At 40.2% G+C, this 16,094-nt stretch overlaps 1 protein-coding gene across 9 annotated transcripts in view; it reads left to right on the forward strand.

The window, feature by feature from the left end:
• The window catches only part of LOC127072517 (fat-like cadherin-related tumor suppressor homolog), a 291,697-nt gene that overhangs the window by 108,013 nt on the left and 167,590 nt on the right, over positions 1–16,094 (forward strand). For all 9 annotated transcript variants that reach the window (XM_051012955.1, XM_051012956.1, XM_051012952.1 and 6 more), the window contains 2 exons: positions 6,700–7,727; positions 8,005–10,712. In XM_051012955.1, the coding sequence (XP_050868912.1) occupies positions 6,829–7,727; positions 8,005–10,712 (3,607 nt within the window). In that variant the 5' untranslated portion in view covers positions 6,700–6,828. The remainder of the gene's footprint in view (positions 1–6,699; positions 7,728–8,004; positions 10,713–16,094) is intronic.

Below are 16,094 nucleotides of genomic sequence, written 5' to 3' on the forward strand. Positions count from 1 at the left end.
CAGCTCGATTTCAATGTTCATACATTCCAATAACAATTAAATTAAGGATAAAATTTGCATGTGAAATTGCAAAAAAAGAGAGAAAACTATGATCTGTTATAGAAGAAAATAATATAACGCGAAATGAAATAATTGGTAAAATCGTAAAAGTCTTTTTATCGGGGTGATCGATGAAAACGAGAAGTGAAAGGAGATCGGTATTTGCTGTTTGGTGGGATACTTTCGTACTCGGGTTCAAAGGTCACGCTCTCCAGCGCGTATCGTATATGCGAACTTTACGAGCCAAGATAGGTCTCGCTCGTGTTAAAGGAAATACGGAAATGCGCAAGGTGGTCGCGCGTGGCCCGGGTTATCGTTTCACGTTTCTCTCTTTCTTTGCTTTCTACTCGGCCGATCGCCGTGCCCGGAGATCTCGACCTAGTTGTAAATATCGAAAACAACGTTGAATTCGAGCCGCACTCGAACCATATCCGTAAATACGAAAACGGAGCGTTCTTCGTAGATTCTTCGTGATTTTTTTTTCCATTTTTCGCGAAACATTTACAGTACCAAACGAAAATTTACATTTCGCTTTCCTTTTGAGAAATCGATTAAATAAAAAATAATATCTATTATCTCACGATACGTTTGCGGAAATTATTGAGATGCTTCAAATATGCGAAATCTAAATTTTCCGTCAGGCTTCTCACGATCATTATCTAAATGGTTCATAAATTACTTTTATGAGAAGACTCGATGCAGTATGAGAACGAAGATAGTACGCGTTAATGTATAAGTTTTGAAAATGAGTTCACTGTAAAGTGTCTTGGAAAATAGATTCGCACAATCTGACGAGCAAGCATCATTTTACGTTATTTCTCGTCGCTTAAAACGTTTTGAGAATTTTGTTTCGAATAATCTAACCTGTCATCTCGTCCCTTTTCCTCTCTACCCTTAGAGCATCCGTGCGCATTACGTCCAACGTTGTTAAACTTTGCGCGTTAGAATATGGCTAACTAGCAACGCTCGAACGATGTTATTTCCGGAAAGCGAGTAACGATAACACCACGAAATTCGTGTTTCTACGACGTCGACGATGAGGACGATGAGGACGATGAGGCGATAAGTGGAATGCGGAAAGTTCGAAAATTTTTTTTACATTTTTTCCCCCTCGATTTTTTCGATCTTTCTTTTCTTTTTTTTCTCTTCTTCTTTCTTTCCTCTCCTTTTTCTTTCTTTTTTACTTTTCTTTTATTTGCTTTCTTTTCTTTTTTAAGTGCTTTCTTTCTCTCTCTCGTCGTTTCTTCACAGCGATAAACTTCGTTATTACATGGTAAAAAGAAAGAAGAGAACGTCGCTCGGAAAAGTGCGCCAGGACAAGATCGAAACGCGATCCATTAGAGCGGAGACAGTAAACGATTAAGGTTGAAAATCGTTATCGAGATGTTTTACAACGTCGTAATAGTCTCATATATTTTTTCAAGTCTTTTTCGATAGTTTCTCTTGGCAATTATAGTTTGATCTATTTCAAATAAGAAAATTATTTGTTCAATTTATTGAACTCGTTCGTTAAGAAAAAAAAAAAAAAACACGTGTAAAAACGAACGATCGTAATAAAACGAGAAAATATATTTTTAGTATTTTCTTTTTTCTTTTTTTTCTTTCCTCATGTATCGATATAAAATTTAGCTACAGCATCTGTACTCTATGTTACAGCAATCGTCGCAATGATTTATACATTTGATTCGTCTCTCATTTAAAAATATATTCAGCGTGGAAACATTACGCTTCTATTCCGCGTAACATGAAGAATAAATTTTCGTGAAATCGATCGGAAAGTGCCAAAGTTACTTCCATTCGCGTATTCACTTTCTTACCCAATGTACTTACGATCATATTCGTTTATCGACGAGCAGTCGTTCTGAAAATGTAAATGCGCGACTCAATGCATCGCCCCTTCGTTTCGAATCTAACATAAAGAAAAACTTCAAATCGTCGAAGCATCTAGCGCTTGGGTGTCTTACGTAAATGATAGAAAGTACGACAGGACGTTTGGTCCGATAATGCCGTGAGAAATAGACGATCGTCCCACGCAAACTTTACGATACCTTTCGTAAAATTGCCAAGATAGGTAACAGAAAGAAAGAGAGAGAGAGAGAGAGAGAGAGAGAGAGAGATTCGTACCTCTTTTACAAACACCCAGTAGATATTAATGTTTCTTGGTAGAATCGCCCTTAAAGCGATATCTCGAACGTAAAAGCCGCGAAGCCTCGATCCCGACAATAGATATGGGTGGTAAGCTTTGATAAAGGGCCCCTCGTGTCCTCCTCGAGTGCTCTCTTCCAGAAGGTTACAGATAATAACGGGATACCAAAAAGGAAAAAAGAAAGGCGACCCGATGCGTTTCCGCGTTCGACATTCTTCCGCATTCACTATGGAACCTATTCTTATCTTTAATCAGTCTTTACGTTCTATATCGCTTTTTCTTATTTCCAGAGAACATGAAACGTTCACTGGAAACGTTTCGTTTCATTTCACAAAGGAAAATCTGTAAATTACATGGAACGTTTAGTAACTAATAAAATAACGAGTTAGTCGATGAACGAATTTATGGTCGACGGTATAGTAACCACCAGTTAGTATAGAAGGTAAGGACGAAATAATTGCGGTCTTGAGATGTCTCATTTGCAAGAGAGAAAATTTCTCTCTATCTACTTCTAACTCTAGCTCTAGTGCTCTATCTCTAGTTCTGGCTTTAGCTCCGTTCCATCCCCCACAAAACGACGTTTTCACGATCTAATTTCCAAGAGAAGCATTTCCGCATAACTGTCACGACGGTGATAAGCGTTGGTGGTTTCGTCTGTGGTGACAGTACCGTCTAGTTCCGGGGAGGTCAAAGTCGGCTTGCGGTTGAACACTCGTATCGTTACAGGGCTCTTTACCAAAGTTGTTTAATGATGACTCCATTAAATATTTCTCTTGACGAATGTCATTATTTGGAGAACTTTTTATGATTGTTTTCAAATTATATTATCTGTTTAAATTCAAAATAAAAGTATTTCATATGCGATACAATTACACGGTATAATTGTAAAAGATCGATATATTTTATTCGCCATTGAAAAATGATCGAAATCGATGTCGTTTTTGTTCGTAAAATTTTACTGAAACGATATTTTTTTTTTGTTTTCGTCGTGGAAACTCGCAAAAAATTTTCGCGTCTACCGTATAATCCCTTCGCGGATGTGTTGGCGGATTTCCTCCGTTATACACCTCACTCGAAATTCTGATATTGTTTCAACATCGTTCGAACGAGGTATATAGTACAATAAGCTACAGAATTTCGTGGTTGTCCGTTCGACCATATAATCGCAAAATGCGGTCGAAAATGTGAATGAAAATATAACGATATCCGTGGTCGGAATGAAAAATTAAAATATTTTTTTTCTATTCTCCACTCGCTCTCTCAATCTCTATTTTACTTTTTCATCTACTGGAGAAAGAATAAAAAGAATACTTCTAAGCACATAATCGTCTAGATCAGACAAATCGAACGGTACTAGAGGAAGATTACGTAGGAACCATTTCGTAATTTTTCTTTTTCTCTTCTTTTTTCTCTTTTTCCTTCTTTTTCTCTAGATTACTATCCGAAAATGAAACGTTTCACGAATGTGGAGAAACAGAAAGGTAGAAAGAATCGACCAAAAGGGAATAGTATTCGAGGTACATACATACATACATACATACATAGATATATACCTATTGGCCGCTTGTTCCTTGTCTTTATTCCTTTCTCCGTCGTTCTCTTGCTTTCTACTCTCCTCCTACCTACCCTCTGTAGCCCTCCTCCGCTTTTCTACCTACGCGGCGTCGCAATTCACACTCAATTTAACCGGCAAAAAGAGTTCCTCCGCCGTGCATTGTTGCGACCTCCGGTACTGTCGAGCTTACCTTCGGGGCTTCCGCTACTCTCCCAACCACCCTCTATCCCTTCAACCCTCTTCCCTTCCCTTCTCTTCTCTTCTCTTCTCTTCTCTTTTCTTCTCTTCTCTTCTCTTCGTTCTACCTCTCTTTCTTCTTTATTCTTCGTTTTGCTCATGGAAAATGCTCAAAGCTTTTCCGAACTCATCGGCACGAAAGAGCAATAGAGAGAACCGTTCTCGTTGATTTTCCTACGACATTATTGCCGAACCTTCAAAGATTTCTCTCTACGTTCCTTAGCTTCTTTCCTTTACTTCGACGTTTCTCTCTTCTCTTTTTCTGTTATGTCTTATACATTCTCCACTTTCTGTCAGCCTTCACAACGTGAAAAATTCAAAGACGAAATGCTTTCTTTGCCCCACCTCTAACCGGTAGCCTCTATCTCGCGAAATTTAAAAAAGTTTTCGCTTTATCCAAATCCTTATGAAAACCTTTTATGAGTATTTTTCCTTTGATTTCCTTTGATTTCCTTTTATTTTGACAAATATAACGTCGCATGGAACGATTTCAAAATCAAAGAAATTTAAATACCATTATGCGTGTGTGTGTGCATATATCAAAAGTTAAACTCGTCTTACGACATTATTAACATAAAATTCTCACTTCGTGCTTTTGCAATTTCTCGAAAATTTCAACTATTTTTGTTCAATTCAGATAAACTTTCGTATAATTCCTCTTTATGATCCGACGGAAAGTTGAGACTACTTAACTTGCGGAAACATTAGCTATAATACAGATTACAAGGCTTTAAACAAGAGAGAGAGAGAGAAGGTCAGTGTACGACCATCGTGAAATACAAAGTGAGAGAGAGTAGAAAATTATGAAATTGGTTACACTACAAGTGCATTGATCGAGTGATTTGTGATTTGTGATTTATCATTTATGATCTATGTTCCGTGTTCCGTGTTTCGTGTTCTGCTTTTTGTCCGAAACAATTGACAATAGAATTCAGCCAGCGAAAAAATTGTATTTTACATGTCGAATCATAGAACGTCACATATGATATAAAATAATTCGAATGTTTGATATATTATTTCTAAAAAAGCAACAAAACAAAAAATGTATGAAAACGTTTTTTTAATCCGTCATGTTTGAATGTACCAGTTTTAAATAATTTCTATTCTTCGATCATCAAACTTTATTAAGCATGAACGTGGAAGGCGCCAAGCTGGCGCTTACGATTCTTCGTCTTCGTTTTACCTTGCCGCGTACCTGTGGCTCGTTTATCGAGCACGTTATTACAGATGAAATTATGGCGGCAGCGGAAATATCAGGATGCAAGGAAAATGCATCGCCGTTTAAATGCTTTTTATTACGTTGCTTTTGAATCACGACGAGCGTGTAATTGGAAAGGTTTACGTCTCCCTTGGCAAAGTGAAAAGGAAAATCGAGGAAGTCTTATCGTTAGGAAGCTCGTACTTTTGCGAAGCTACCGGCGCCTTCTCGCTTTCTCCGTGAAATTATGAAATTCCTTGTCCTTTGTTTTCGCCGTGACGGAGTAATTTCTATCGCACGAAAGTCGTTGACATAAAATATTTGTGAATATGCATTTAACGCCTTGGTGAATTGAAAAGTTTATATTGAAATTTCGAAAACTTCACAGTCTCGTCGACGATCGATAAAATTCTTTTAATAATAATTGAAAAATAAATATTTGTTTTTTTTTCTTCCTTTTTTCTAAGGGATAGAATTTAGGTTTCTCGAAAATAAAGTATCGATGTGGAGACCTCAAATACAAGTAGAATTCGTGGATTCGTTGGAAGCAGAGCGTGAGAACATCTGTGGAAGAGACACAGTGAAGAGGATTAAAACGCGAAACGAGAGAAAGAGAGAGAAAAAGAGGGAAAGTGAGGGTAATTCGGCGGGATCAAAAGATAGGCAGAATCGCGAAATCGCTGTCGGATTCGTGTTTCGTGACGCGGCCTACGTTATCGAAGTTCTGTGACAGAGAAACCGTCACGCTTGAACCGAATGGCAGGGTCGATCAGATTCGTGAGAAATCACAGTTAAGCGACGCACATACGTACATATATACAAGCACAAGCGCCGATCAGTTCTGTCACTCTGTCTGAACGCGTTCGTCAATCCGTAAAACGAAATCCTGGAATTAGTATCTATCGTTCTAACCGAACAATGGACCCATTTTACAGTCTTTTTCTATATCTGCTTCCTTTCGTTTTTTAATGAACCTGCTAGTGTGTATCTTTTGATTCCAAAGAATTCGAGATAGACCTCGAATATCGCCATATTAATCGTTAATATTACACATCAGATCGTTAGACGTCGAGATTAGCCGATGAATTTATTTGAAAAAAGAGTCGTTCGAACGATAAATCACTCATCTGTATAATTTGTTCTAAATGTGTTGTAATGTGGAATCGCGTTAAAAAGATACAAATTTCAAAAGAAAACATGTTTTAATTTTCGTGATATCTGACTCAAAGATAATTCTATGATTCTTACACTGGACGTACATCTAACGTTTTCAATCTTACTTAAAAATGATCGTCGTGATCGTTCGAGTGGAATCGTCGGTAGCTATCGTCGAAGATGATCTAGATTTCAGTTCCTAGTTCTCGATCCATTTTCATGCACTTGTTTCGTCCATTATCGTCACCAAAAAGAGACGAAAGAACGAAAGAAGACAAATACGAGTCCCTTTATTTTACTTTGTTTCTTGTAATCGAATAAAAATATTTGCAAGAACAGATTTTGACTAGGAGACATTGTTTGTTTCAGGTACCGAGAAAAATAAATGATATAATAAGACAGACTGAGAACGGTATACCGAGGAATCGGAATTCTCTCTTCGTGGAAGAAACGTAGACGTCGCCGTAGGAATTCCATCGACGATGAGCTAGCGACACGATGAGGAGGATGAAGGAGCGCGCGCTGCTCGCCTGGCCATGGTTGTGGCTGTGGTTGTTCGCAGCCACGCCAGGTACGCCGTCTTCCGACGCTTCCATCCAGAGCACTCTCTTCCCTATGTCATCGTCAAACGTTGGAGGTGTAGCGCCGAAAACGTTGTCCTTCTCGACGATCGGTACTACGACAGCGATGACAACGATGCTGTCGTCGTCGACAACGGCAATGATGTCTACGACGACGCAGTTTCCAATTCCGCCGACTACTACGAGCGTCGTAACAACGGCATCGGCGCCTTTCACAGCAGAATTGAGTTCCTCGCCAAGGTACAAGTTTGCGTTTACGCGATCTCTCTATAACGTTTCGATTCCCGAGAATTCGATAGGAAAAACATACGTCGTGCCAGAAGAGAAGATGGGAATAAGACTGAACAGTCGTGAAAGTGGCCATGTAGAAATACGCTTTCGTATAACGAGCGGCGATCGCGACAAGTTCTTCAAGGCCGAGGAACGCGTCGTCGGTGACTTCTGTTTCCTATTGATTCGGACTCGAACCGGTAACGTCGACGTGCTTAATCGCGAACGTAAGGATCGTTACGTGTTGGAGGTACGTGCGACCTCGACCAAGCGAGACGGTAAGAACAAAGCGATCGTCCTCGAGGCGGACACGACGGTGGTGGTGACGGTTCTCGACACGAACGATCTCAATCCGTTGTTTTATCCGACCGAGTACGAGGCAACCGTCACGGAGGATACGCCTCTGCATCGGAGTATACTCAGGGTAACTGCCGAAGACGCTGATCTTGGCAGGAACGGCGAGATTTACTACAGCTTCGCCCAAGAGAACGACCAGTTTGCTGTTCATCCGGTTAGCGGGGTCATCACGCTCACGAGACCACTCAGGTACGTATGGGAACATTTATTCTATTTATTTATTTTTTTCCTTCCAGTTAACCCAGTGTTCCTTTTCAAACATCAAGATCGATCCATAAATCGAACGGTCATGCACACTCTACTGTTGAGGACAAGTTCTCCCTACCTTGTACATCCTCTATCTTTCAGCTAACACTTTCATCATTTAACTTTCTTACTCGCAAGCGCTCCTTATCTCCTATCCGTCGAAACGAAAACTCGATCTAGAAACGAATGAAAATGCTATCCTTTACGTATGTATGTGTAGGTACGCCGAGCACGCCATTCATGAACTAGTGGTCCTAGCGAAAGATCGTGGGGCGCTATTCCGCAATGTGGGTACTATCCGAGCAAGCACGGCAAGGGTCATGATCAGGGTGCGGCAGGTGAATCTGCACGCCCCAGAAATCTACGTTCATCACCTGCCCGACATAGTGGAGCACTCGAACGCGGATATCTATGCCATCGTACGAGTGATCGACCGTGACGAGGGCGTACACGGGGAGATTGCGAGCTTGGACATCGTGGGTGGCGACCCGGCTGGACACTTCAGGATACGGCAGGCTGGTCCGACCGAGTACAACATCGAAGTATTACGTTTGTTGGATAGAGAGACCGCTTTGCAGGGTTACAATCTTACTCTGAGAGCTATGGATCGTGGTATACCGCAACGTTTCAGTTACAAATCCGTACCGGTACATTTGGCCGATTTGAACGACAACGCGCCAGTCTTTAGTCGGGAAATTTACGAGGAAGCCGTGCCAGAAACCGCTCCAGTAAATACGCCGGTGATCAGATTGAAGGTGACCGACGCCGACGAAGGAAAAAATGCTTTAGTATTTCTAGAGATAGTCGGTGGTAACGAAGGTGGCGAGTTTTATGTAAACGCCGAGACAGGAATGCTCTATACCGCGGTGAACCTCGACGCGGAAAAGAAAGCCTTTTACACTCTTACCGTTTCTGCGGTCGATCAGGGAAACACGGGTACTAGGAAACAGTCTTCCGCCAAAGTGAAAATCAACGTGATCGATACGAACGACAACGACCCGGTCTTCGAGCAATCCGAGATGGAAGTCTGGATAGACGAGAACGAAGCGGCTGGTACCTCGGTCGTCAAGGTCACGGCGAAGGATCGTGACTCAGGCGAGAACGCTTACATATCCTACAGCATCGACAACATCAAGAAAGTACCTTTCGAGATCGATCATTTCACGGGCATCGTGAGGACGAAGCAGGTGCTCGACTATGAAACGATGAAGAGGGATTATCTGTTACACGTGAGAGCGAGCGATTGGGGCTTGCCTTATCGCCGCCAAGCGGAGATGAGGTTACGAGTTAGATTGCGAGACGTCAATGACAATCGTCCTCAGTTCGAGAGAATCGATTGTACCGGGCACGTGCCAAGATACGTTCCAATCAGTTCGGAAATCATCACCGTTTCCGCGATAGATTTCGACGCTGGTAACATCATCAGTTATCGCATAGTTTCCGGAAATTCTGACGGCTGTTTCACTCTCGATTCAGCGACCGGCGTTCTCTCGGTAGCCTGTGATCTTTCCGACATGAAAGCGACCGAGAGAATCGTCAACGTCACGGCGACGGACGGTACTCATTTTGCCGACGTGAATCCAGTCCACATGCATCTGGTCAACGCCAAGAGGAATCTTGCCTCTCAAGGGAGAATTCTTTCCGACGAAAGCGGAGCCTTCGAGTGCAAAGACACCGGTGTTGCTAGACGTCTGACGGATGCCATTGCTTCGGCAGAAAGAAACAACATGCCGTCTCGCAACGACGAGTATTCTTTGACTCCCAGTCGCTACGGAGAGAACGTCCACGCACCGGAATTCATCGATTTTCCAAACGAAATCAGAACGAACGAGTCCGTCAAACTTGGTACTACGCTCGCCAAAATAAGAGCGAGAGATCGCGATTTAGATTACAACGGTAAGCTCGTCTTTTGCATTTCCAGTGGCGATCGAGATTCCGTTTTCGGGATCGATCCGGATACGGGTGATCTTAACGTCATCGGTTATTTAGATCGAGAAAGAGAAAGTGAATACTTCCTCAACATCAGCGTTTACGACCTGGGTAAACCACAAAAGTCGGCCTCGAAAATGTTACCGGTAACGGTTCTAGACGTGAACGACAACGCGCCGAAATTCGAAAAATCTCTCGCCAGCTTTCGTATCTCGGAGAACGCTTTGAACGGTACGAATGTTTGGCGCGCGAACGCGACGGATGCCGATCTCGGTGAGAACGCACGTGTGACCTATTATCTCGTTACGGAGACGAACGATTTCAAAGTCGATCCTATTACCGGCGTATTGAGCGTCTTCGGGAAGCTCGACAGAGAGAGACAAGAACTGTACGAACTGAAGATTCGTGCGAAGGACAACGGTGGAAAAGGTACGACCGACTCGCCGCCATTATACTCGGATGCTTTGGTTCGCGTGACCGTCGAAGACGTGAACGACAATGCGCCGAGCTTCGCTTTACCTAACTACAACGCAAAGATTCGCGAGGATGTGCCAATTTGGAGCGTCGTTGCCGTCGTTGACGCTACCGATCCAGACGAAGGAGCTGGTGGTGACATCGAGTATTTCCTTTCGGACGCCATGGAAAGCGAAGGATATTTCAAGGTCGATAAACTCTCCGGTACCGTTAGAACAACACAGAGTTTAGATTTCGAGGAACGGCAAGTACATACTCTCGCTATTGTCGCCAAGGACAGAGGCGAACCTTCGATGTCTTCCGAAACGTTGCTCGTCATTGAGGTGGTCGATGTTAACGAGAACCTACATGCTCCGGTCTTCGACGATTTCGTTATCTCCGCGAGTGTTTTCGAGAACCAACCGGTTGGTACTCTAGTGACTAGTGTTCGTGCCAAGGATGCGGACCCACCTGGTGGTGATTCCAGAATAGGCTATAGCATACGGGCTGGTGATGGCATCGGGATATTCTCCATCGATAATGAAGGTAAATTATTACAATATTTTCATTCGTTGGCTGCGAGATATTTTGGGGATCGATAAAAACGAACGACGCGATTTTATTTCGACCTTTAACGATATTGCGAAAAAAGAGGAAAAAAAAAGGAAACAAAGCGTAAGAGCTATTGTAAATATTTTCACGTTTTAATGATATTCTCTGATTCAGTGACATTAATTATCCGAAGATACGAACGATCGAAAAATTTTACGCAGGACGATATCAAAGAAGCAATAAAATCGATTTGTTATCCATATCATCTTGTTATGTGTCCACCAAAGTGAAGTAAAACTACCGACGAGGAAGAGCTCTCCATATAGCGATAAATCGTCTCTAGTCAATTAAGGGGGATATTCCAGGACGTATGGAAGTTATAGCCGCGTATCCAGAGTGTGCGCTATTTCGTAGAGCGCACTCTTGAGATGCACCGCTATTTCTCTCTCTTTCTCTCTCTCTCTCTCTCTCTGTCTGTCTCTCTCTTTTTTTAGATCTCCTCGTGACTCGCCTTTGACACGATCGTTACGATAGTTGGAACGGATACGTCTGGATAACATCCGTCTGTCGGGTGTGTCTTTGAAGCAACGATCAAAGAAAACTTGACCAAGATAACGTTGCTTTATTAGCGGCATAACGTTCGAATCGCTTCCGATGTTTCAGGATCGATCGCTTCGATCTTCGACCTTCCTCGACTAGGCAACGATACCACTTTAGATGTTAAAGGGCGATATCTCGAGGAGACCTTTTACCTTTCCTTAAGAATAGTCAAGTTTTAATTGATCGTATACGACGAGAAAAGAAAAAAATTCTATACGGTTTGTTTGACAATTATCGAAATAAGCGTTAATTTATTAGCTCGTAGAAAGCGATTGGACGAATATACGTACATCATTGTAAACGAATATTATAACTACAATATTATACGTATAACGTAAATTTAAAATGTACGAAACGAATTTCACTCGTAGATAAAAGCGTCGGATTTTCTTCGCTGCGCTTGCAATTTCGATTTGCAGAAGGAAAAAAAATCGAGGTGACGATGGGAAACTGATGGATCGCACGGAGAGCAACCCGGACGAAATTTATTTTCTATTCAGTTACAATGCGCAAAAGAGAAAGAAGAAACTCTCCTCTTTGGATTCTCGTACCATTGATCGATCGAGGATAACCGAAAGAAAGAGACGACGTGAAAGGGAATTAAAAAGTTGAGAAAGCAAAGAAAGAAAGAAAGGAAGAAAGAGAGAAAGAGATAAAAAAATAAAAAAGTCGAGGAAGATCTCGTACGGTCGCACTCTTAAACGAGAGGAGTCTGGTGGCAGTGATCCAGAACAACGTTACGGCGACGCGGCCCATTAAATTTCGATGCTACCGAGTCTAATTGAATTACGTGGACAAACAAAATCTTTTCTCCCTCTTTCTTTCTTTCTTTCTTTCTTTCTCTTTCTCCTTCTCTTTCTCTCTTTCCAATTTTTTATTCCCCTTTCTCTCGTCTTTCGCTTCTTTTCTCCGTGCTACCAGGTCATATGCATTAAATTTCTCTCGCGGTCCATCTTTCATCGCGAAAACGTCTCCCAAGAAATCGTGTGTCATTCCGCCTAATGGCTAATCCCCCTCTTCGTTTCTGTTGAAGGGTGGGGCACGTTGTTCGCGACGACGCATGGAGCGCGATAAGTGCATCGATGATGTCTTCTTGTTTTTATTATTATTATTATTATTATTATTATTATTATTATTATTATTATTAATAAGAGAGTTGCTTCGTGAAATTCTCAATACGTCGAACGATCAAGAGAAATTTACTACTACTATCTTTTAGAAAGACGTTAACAAATCGTTTTCGATTTGAAATGAATAACTGTGAAAAACAAATAAACGATATTTCTTTTTTTTTCTTTTTTTTTTCTTTTTCGTCCTTCTTCATCTTAGATCCTCTTCTTCTTCTTCTATAGAGAGAAAATCGAGAAATTTAATCAATAAGTCTATGGAAGACGCGTAAAACTTTGCTCCTACGCGACGGAATTTAGTAATCTACTTTAGCACTATTTAAAGTCAACTCTTTGGACTTATATCATTGCTTATACGTATAAGAAACTATCAGTTATCTAAGCTCTAATATATATCGTCTTATACCGGCCCTCGCAAGATCAACGTACGAGTGCACTTTACCAAAGTTTCCAACGTTACTTGCGATCTTCATCCAGGTTGATTAGATTGGCCGTCGCGTTAATTAACTCAGTCATGTGCGGATGAAGCGTTTTAACACTAAGCTCGGAAATCTTTAATCAAAATGATTTTTATTTAATCTTTCATTTTTAATAATCGTTATTTCTTACCTCCGCGCGAGATTAAATTTTATAAGAATTCCCTTTAATAGTCATCGTAACTTTTTTATCATACGATACGTTCGGTGGTTCATTTAATAAAAACGCATCGTTATAAATTATATAATAACATTTTGAGTTTGGTTAACGGTTTAAACTAATACTCTCTCAAAGTAATTTCGTATAGAAAAGCAACCGAAATCCTGTTTTCCGATTGCAAAATTCTCAATGAATGAGAGATAGTTCAACGAATTTAATTAACTCATACATCGATACCACCGTACTTGTTTTAAGTTATACGAGTAAAACGAGTGTTTCTTTTTTATCAACTTCGTACTAATGGCGTGTTCTCTTAGTATATAACCGTACTACACTCTTTCTCTCTCCCTCTTTCTTTCCTTTTTCTATTTCTCACGAACGGACTCTTCTCCGAGTCATAAATCGCACGACGGTTGACATTTCGATTCCAGTTGTACATTTCGCACGATAGAATGTACCGGTATGGAGAATGGTGCTGGAAAAAGAGATCGAAAAAATATACATATGTATATATACGTATTACATAGGCATACATAATATAGATATACATATCCACACGTGCATACGTTGAAACGTATACAAAGCTCGTATCGTCCTCGTTTTAATCACGTTCGACGAGTTCTTGTCTGTTCTTCGGAAGCAAGTGTGTCAGTATAATGTACAGACTCCTTATCCTTTTCTCTCTTTCATTCTTGTAAGCTTGGAACATATCTATGCATATGAAAGTACACGAGTATATGAGTACATTAATATAAGATACACACACACACATATATATATTTGTATATTCGATATTTCATTCATTTCAAATATTTTCCAAGTATCTTCTGAAAACATTTTGATCAAGAAAATAATATACTTTGGAATTAATACAAATTCAATTACTAAAATTCGATTATTTGATAATATAGATATAAATGTTTCTTTTATCAAAGATAAAAGAAAAAGACAATTTTCTTTCTTACAATTCGTAAAAATTAAATATAAAAACGATTTGAAGATGATAAAACTTGATGAAATACTATGTAGAAAGCCTTAGAAAAGAGGAAGAGAGAGAGAGAGAGAGAGAAAGGGATGGAGAGAGAGAAGGGTTTATATTGATCTTCCGTCCAGCAAAAATAATACATTGTCAGTGGTATGCATATTCAAACGGCGTAAATATTCATAAGTTGCCGGTGTATTGCCTTTCGTGTCAGGAGCACGCACGAGAAATATAAGCGAAGTGGTGGACGATAGTATATATAGGTATGTGTATATACCTGGGTTGATGGTGATGCTGGTGGTGGTGATGTCTGTACCTGGGGGTGTAACGGTGACGTTGGGATGGTACGCGTTTAATACAACGATATTTTTTTGCCGCACGAGTTACGCACGATTCGTAGATCACGTTCTATGCCGTTAGCTATTGTTCAAGAAGATGTATATCGATCGTTTTCTTATTCGTCATATTTGTACTTGTCTTTCTCTCTTCCCCCTCTCTCTCTGTCTCTCTTTCTCTTTCTTTTTTTTTTTATTTTCAGCATCGTATCTTATCCCTGAAAATTTCATTCAATCTGACGTTTTGAAGGAAAACGTTTTCGTGAATTAACAAAAATATTAACAGAGATGATCGTTGGATTTTTATATTAAAAAATTAAAAGTATAATACATCGAAATATCTTTGTATTTGAGTTATAATGGCAATTCGTAACGAGACAACTTTTTACGGATGATGATCTACTTTCGCTAAAAACTGTTGAGAATCTACCGTTACAAATTACTCGCTCCGAATACCTACCATGAGATTAAAAGCAAATTTTAGCAAATTTTATTTTTTTGCGTCGCCGTATCGATATGATTCGTATGGAAAAAAAAAAAGAGAGAAAAAAGAAATATCGCGTTAGAGAATAGCATTGATAAGCGCGAAGGATTAAATAACGCGCTCCAAAGAAAAGCCTGCTTCGAGTTTTTCCGATGTATTGTGTATAAATATTTCGCCTTCGATAATCCATAGAGGACCAGCAGAACCAACGAGAATGCAAATGCATTTTCCACCCGATCGATCAATATTCGAAGGATACTCAAATAAAATTAAATGAACGTTCAAAATAAAATCAATATAGGCATTGGCCAATTTATCCATACGTTCAATTATTGGCAGTCGTTGTCTCATCTACAAGCGAGCAAACCTTCCGTTAAATTCATACGAACGTTCGTTCTATGATTATTTGATGCACCGGTTGCAACGATCGTTCAAAATGGAAATAAAATCATAAATAGTATCGAATGAAATAGTCAAAACTAAAAGAGGTAAAAGGTTCTACTGATTTTTCGTTAATTTTTCAACTACTCACTATATTTTTCTCATTTTATACTCCCTTTCTGTCTCCCTACCTATCTCTCTCTCTCTTTCTCTCTCGTTCACTCTATTGCTTTAGAAACGCAGCGTAGCTAGTTTTCTGGTGTACACACACAGGGAAAGAAAGGGTGAGGAGGAGAGAGTTAGAAGAGAGAGAGACAGAGAGAGAGAGAGAGAGAGAGAGAGAGAGAGAGAGAAAGGGAGGAAAAGAGAAGAAGGGAAACGAGGGAATAAGGTTTCCGGTAAACGAGCTAACGTTCGGTGCGTTCCAGCGGCTCCGTCCACTTTGTCGCGCGCGACTATCGCGCCAAGCGTTATTCCATTAATAAAGCTTTATATATCGAGCCCTATCCAGAAAGCTCGTTCGAGCTTGAATGTATACGGAACGAAGGAAAGTGCTAACCCCGTCTGCATCAACGTATTTACGTATTTACATCTATCTTGTCTAACTTAAAGAGAATAGATCTCTTAGATTTTAGATTCTTTTTTCCACGTAGATACTAATTTATTCTTTGTTTGAAATTTAATCGTTATAATTTATTTATTGTTTTAATCGTTGATATTGATAAACGTTAAAGCGTTAATTTCGTTTTATCTTAACTTCTTAAGATCTATTCATTTCATATATAGTCCAATCAAAGATTCTGATAGTTAGGGAACGCAAAGAATTTTCTT

Source organism: Vespula vulgaris, chromosome 2 (assembly GCF_905475345.1).
Source record: "Vespula vulgaris chromosome 2, iyVesVulg1.1, whole genome shotgun sequence".
Lineage (NCBI taxonomy): Eukaryota > Metazoa > Arthropoda > Insecta > Hymenoptera > Vespidae > Vespula > Vespula vulgaris.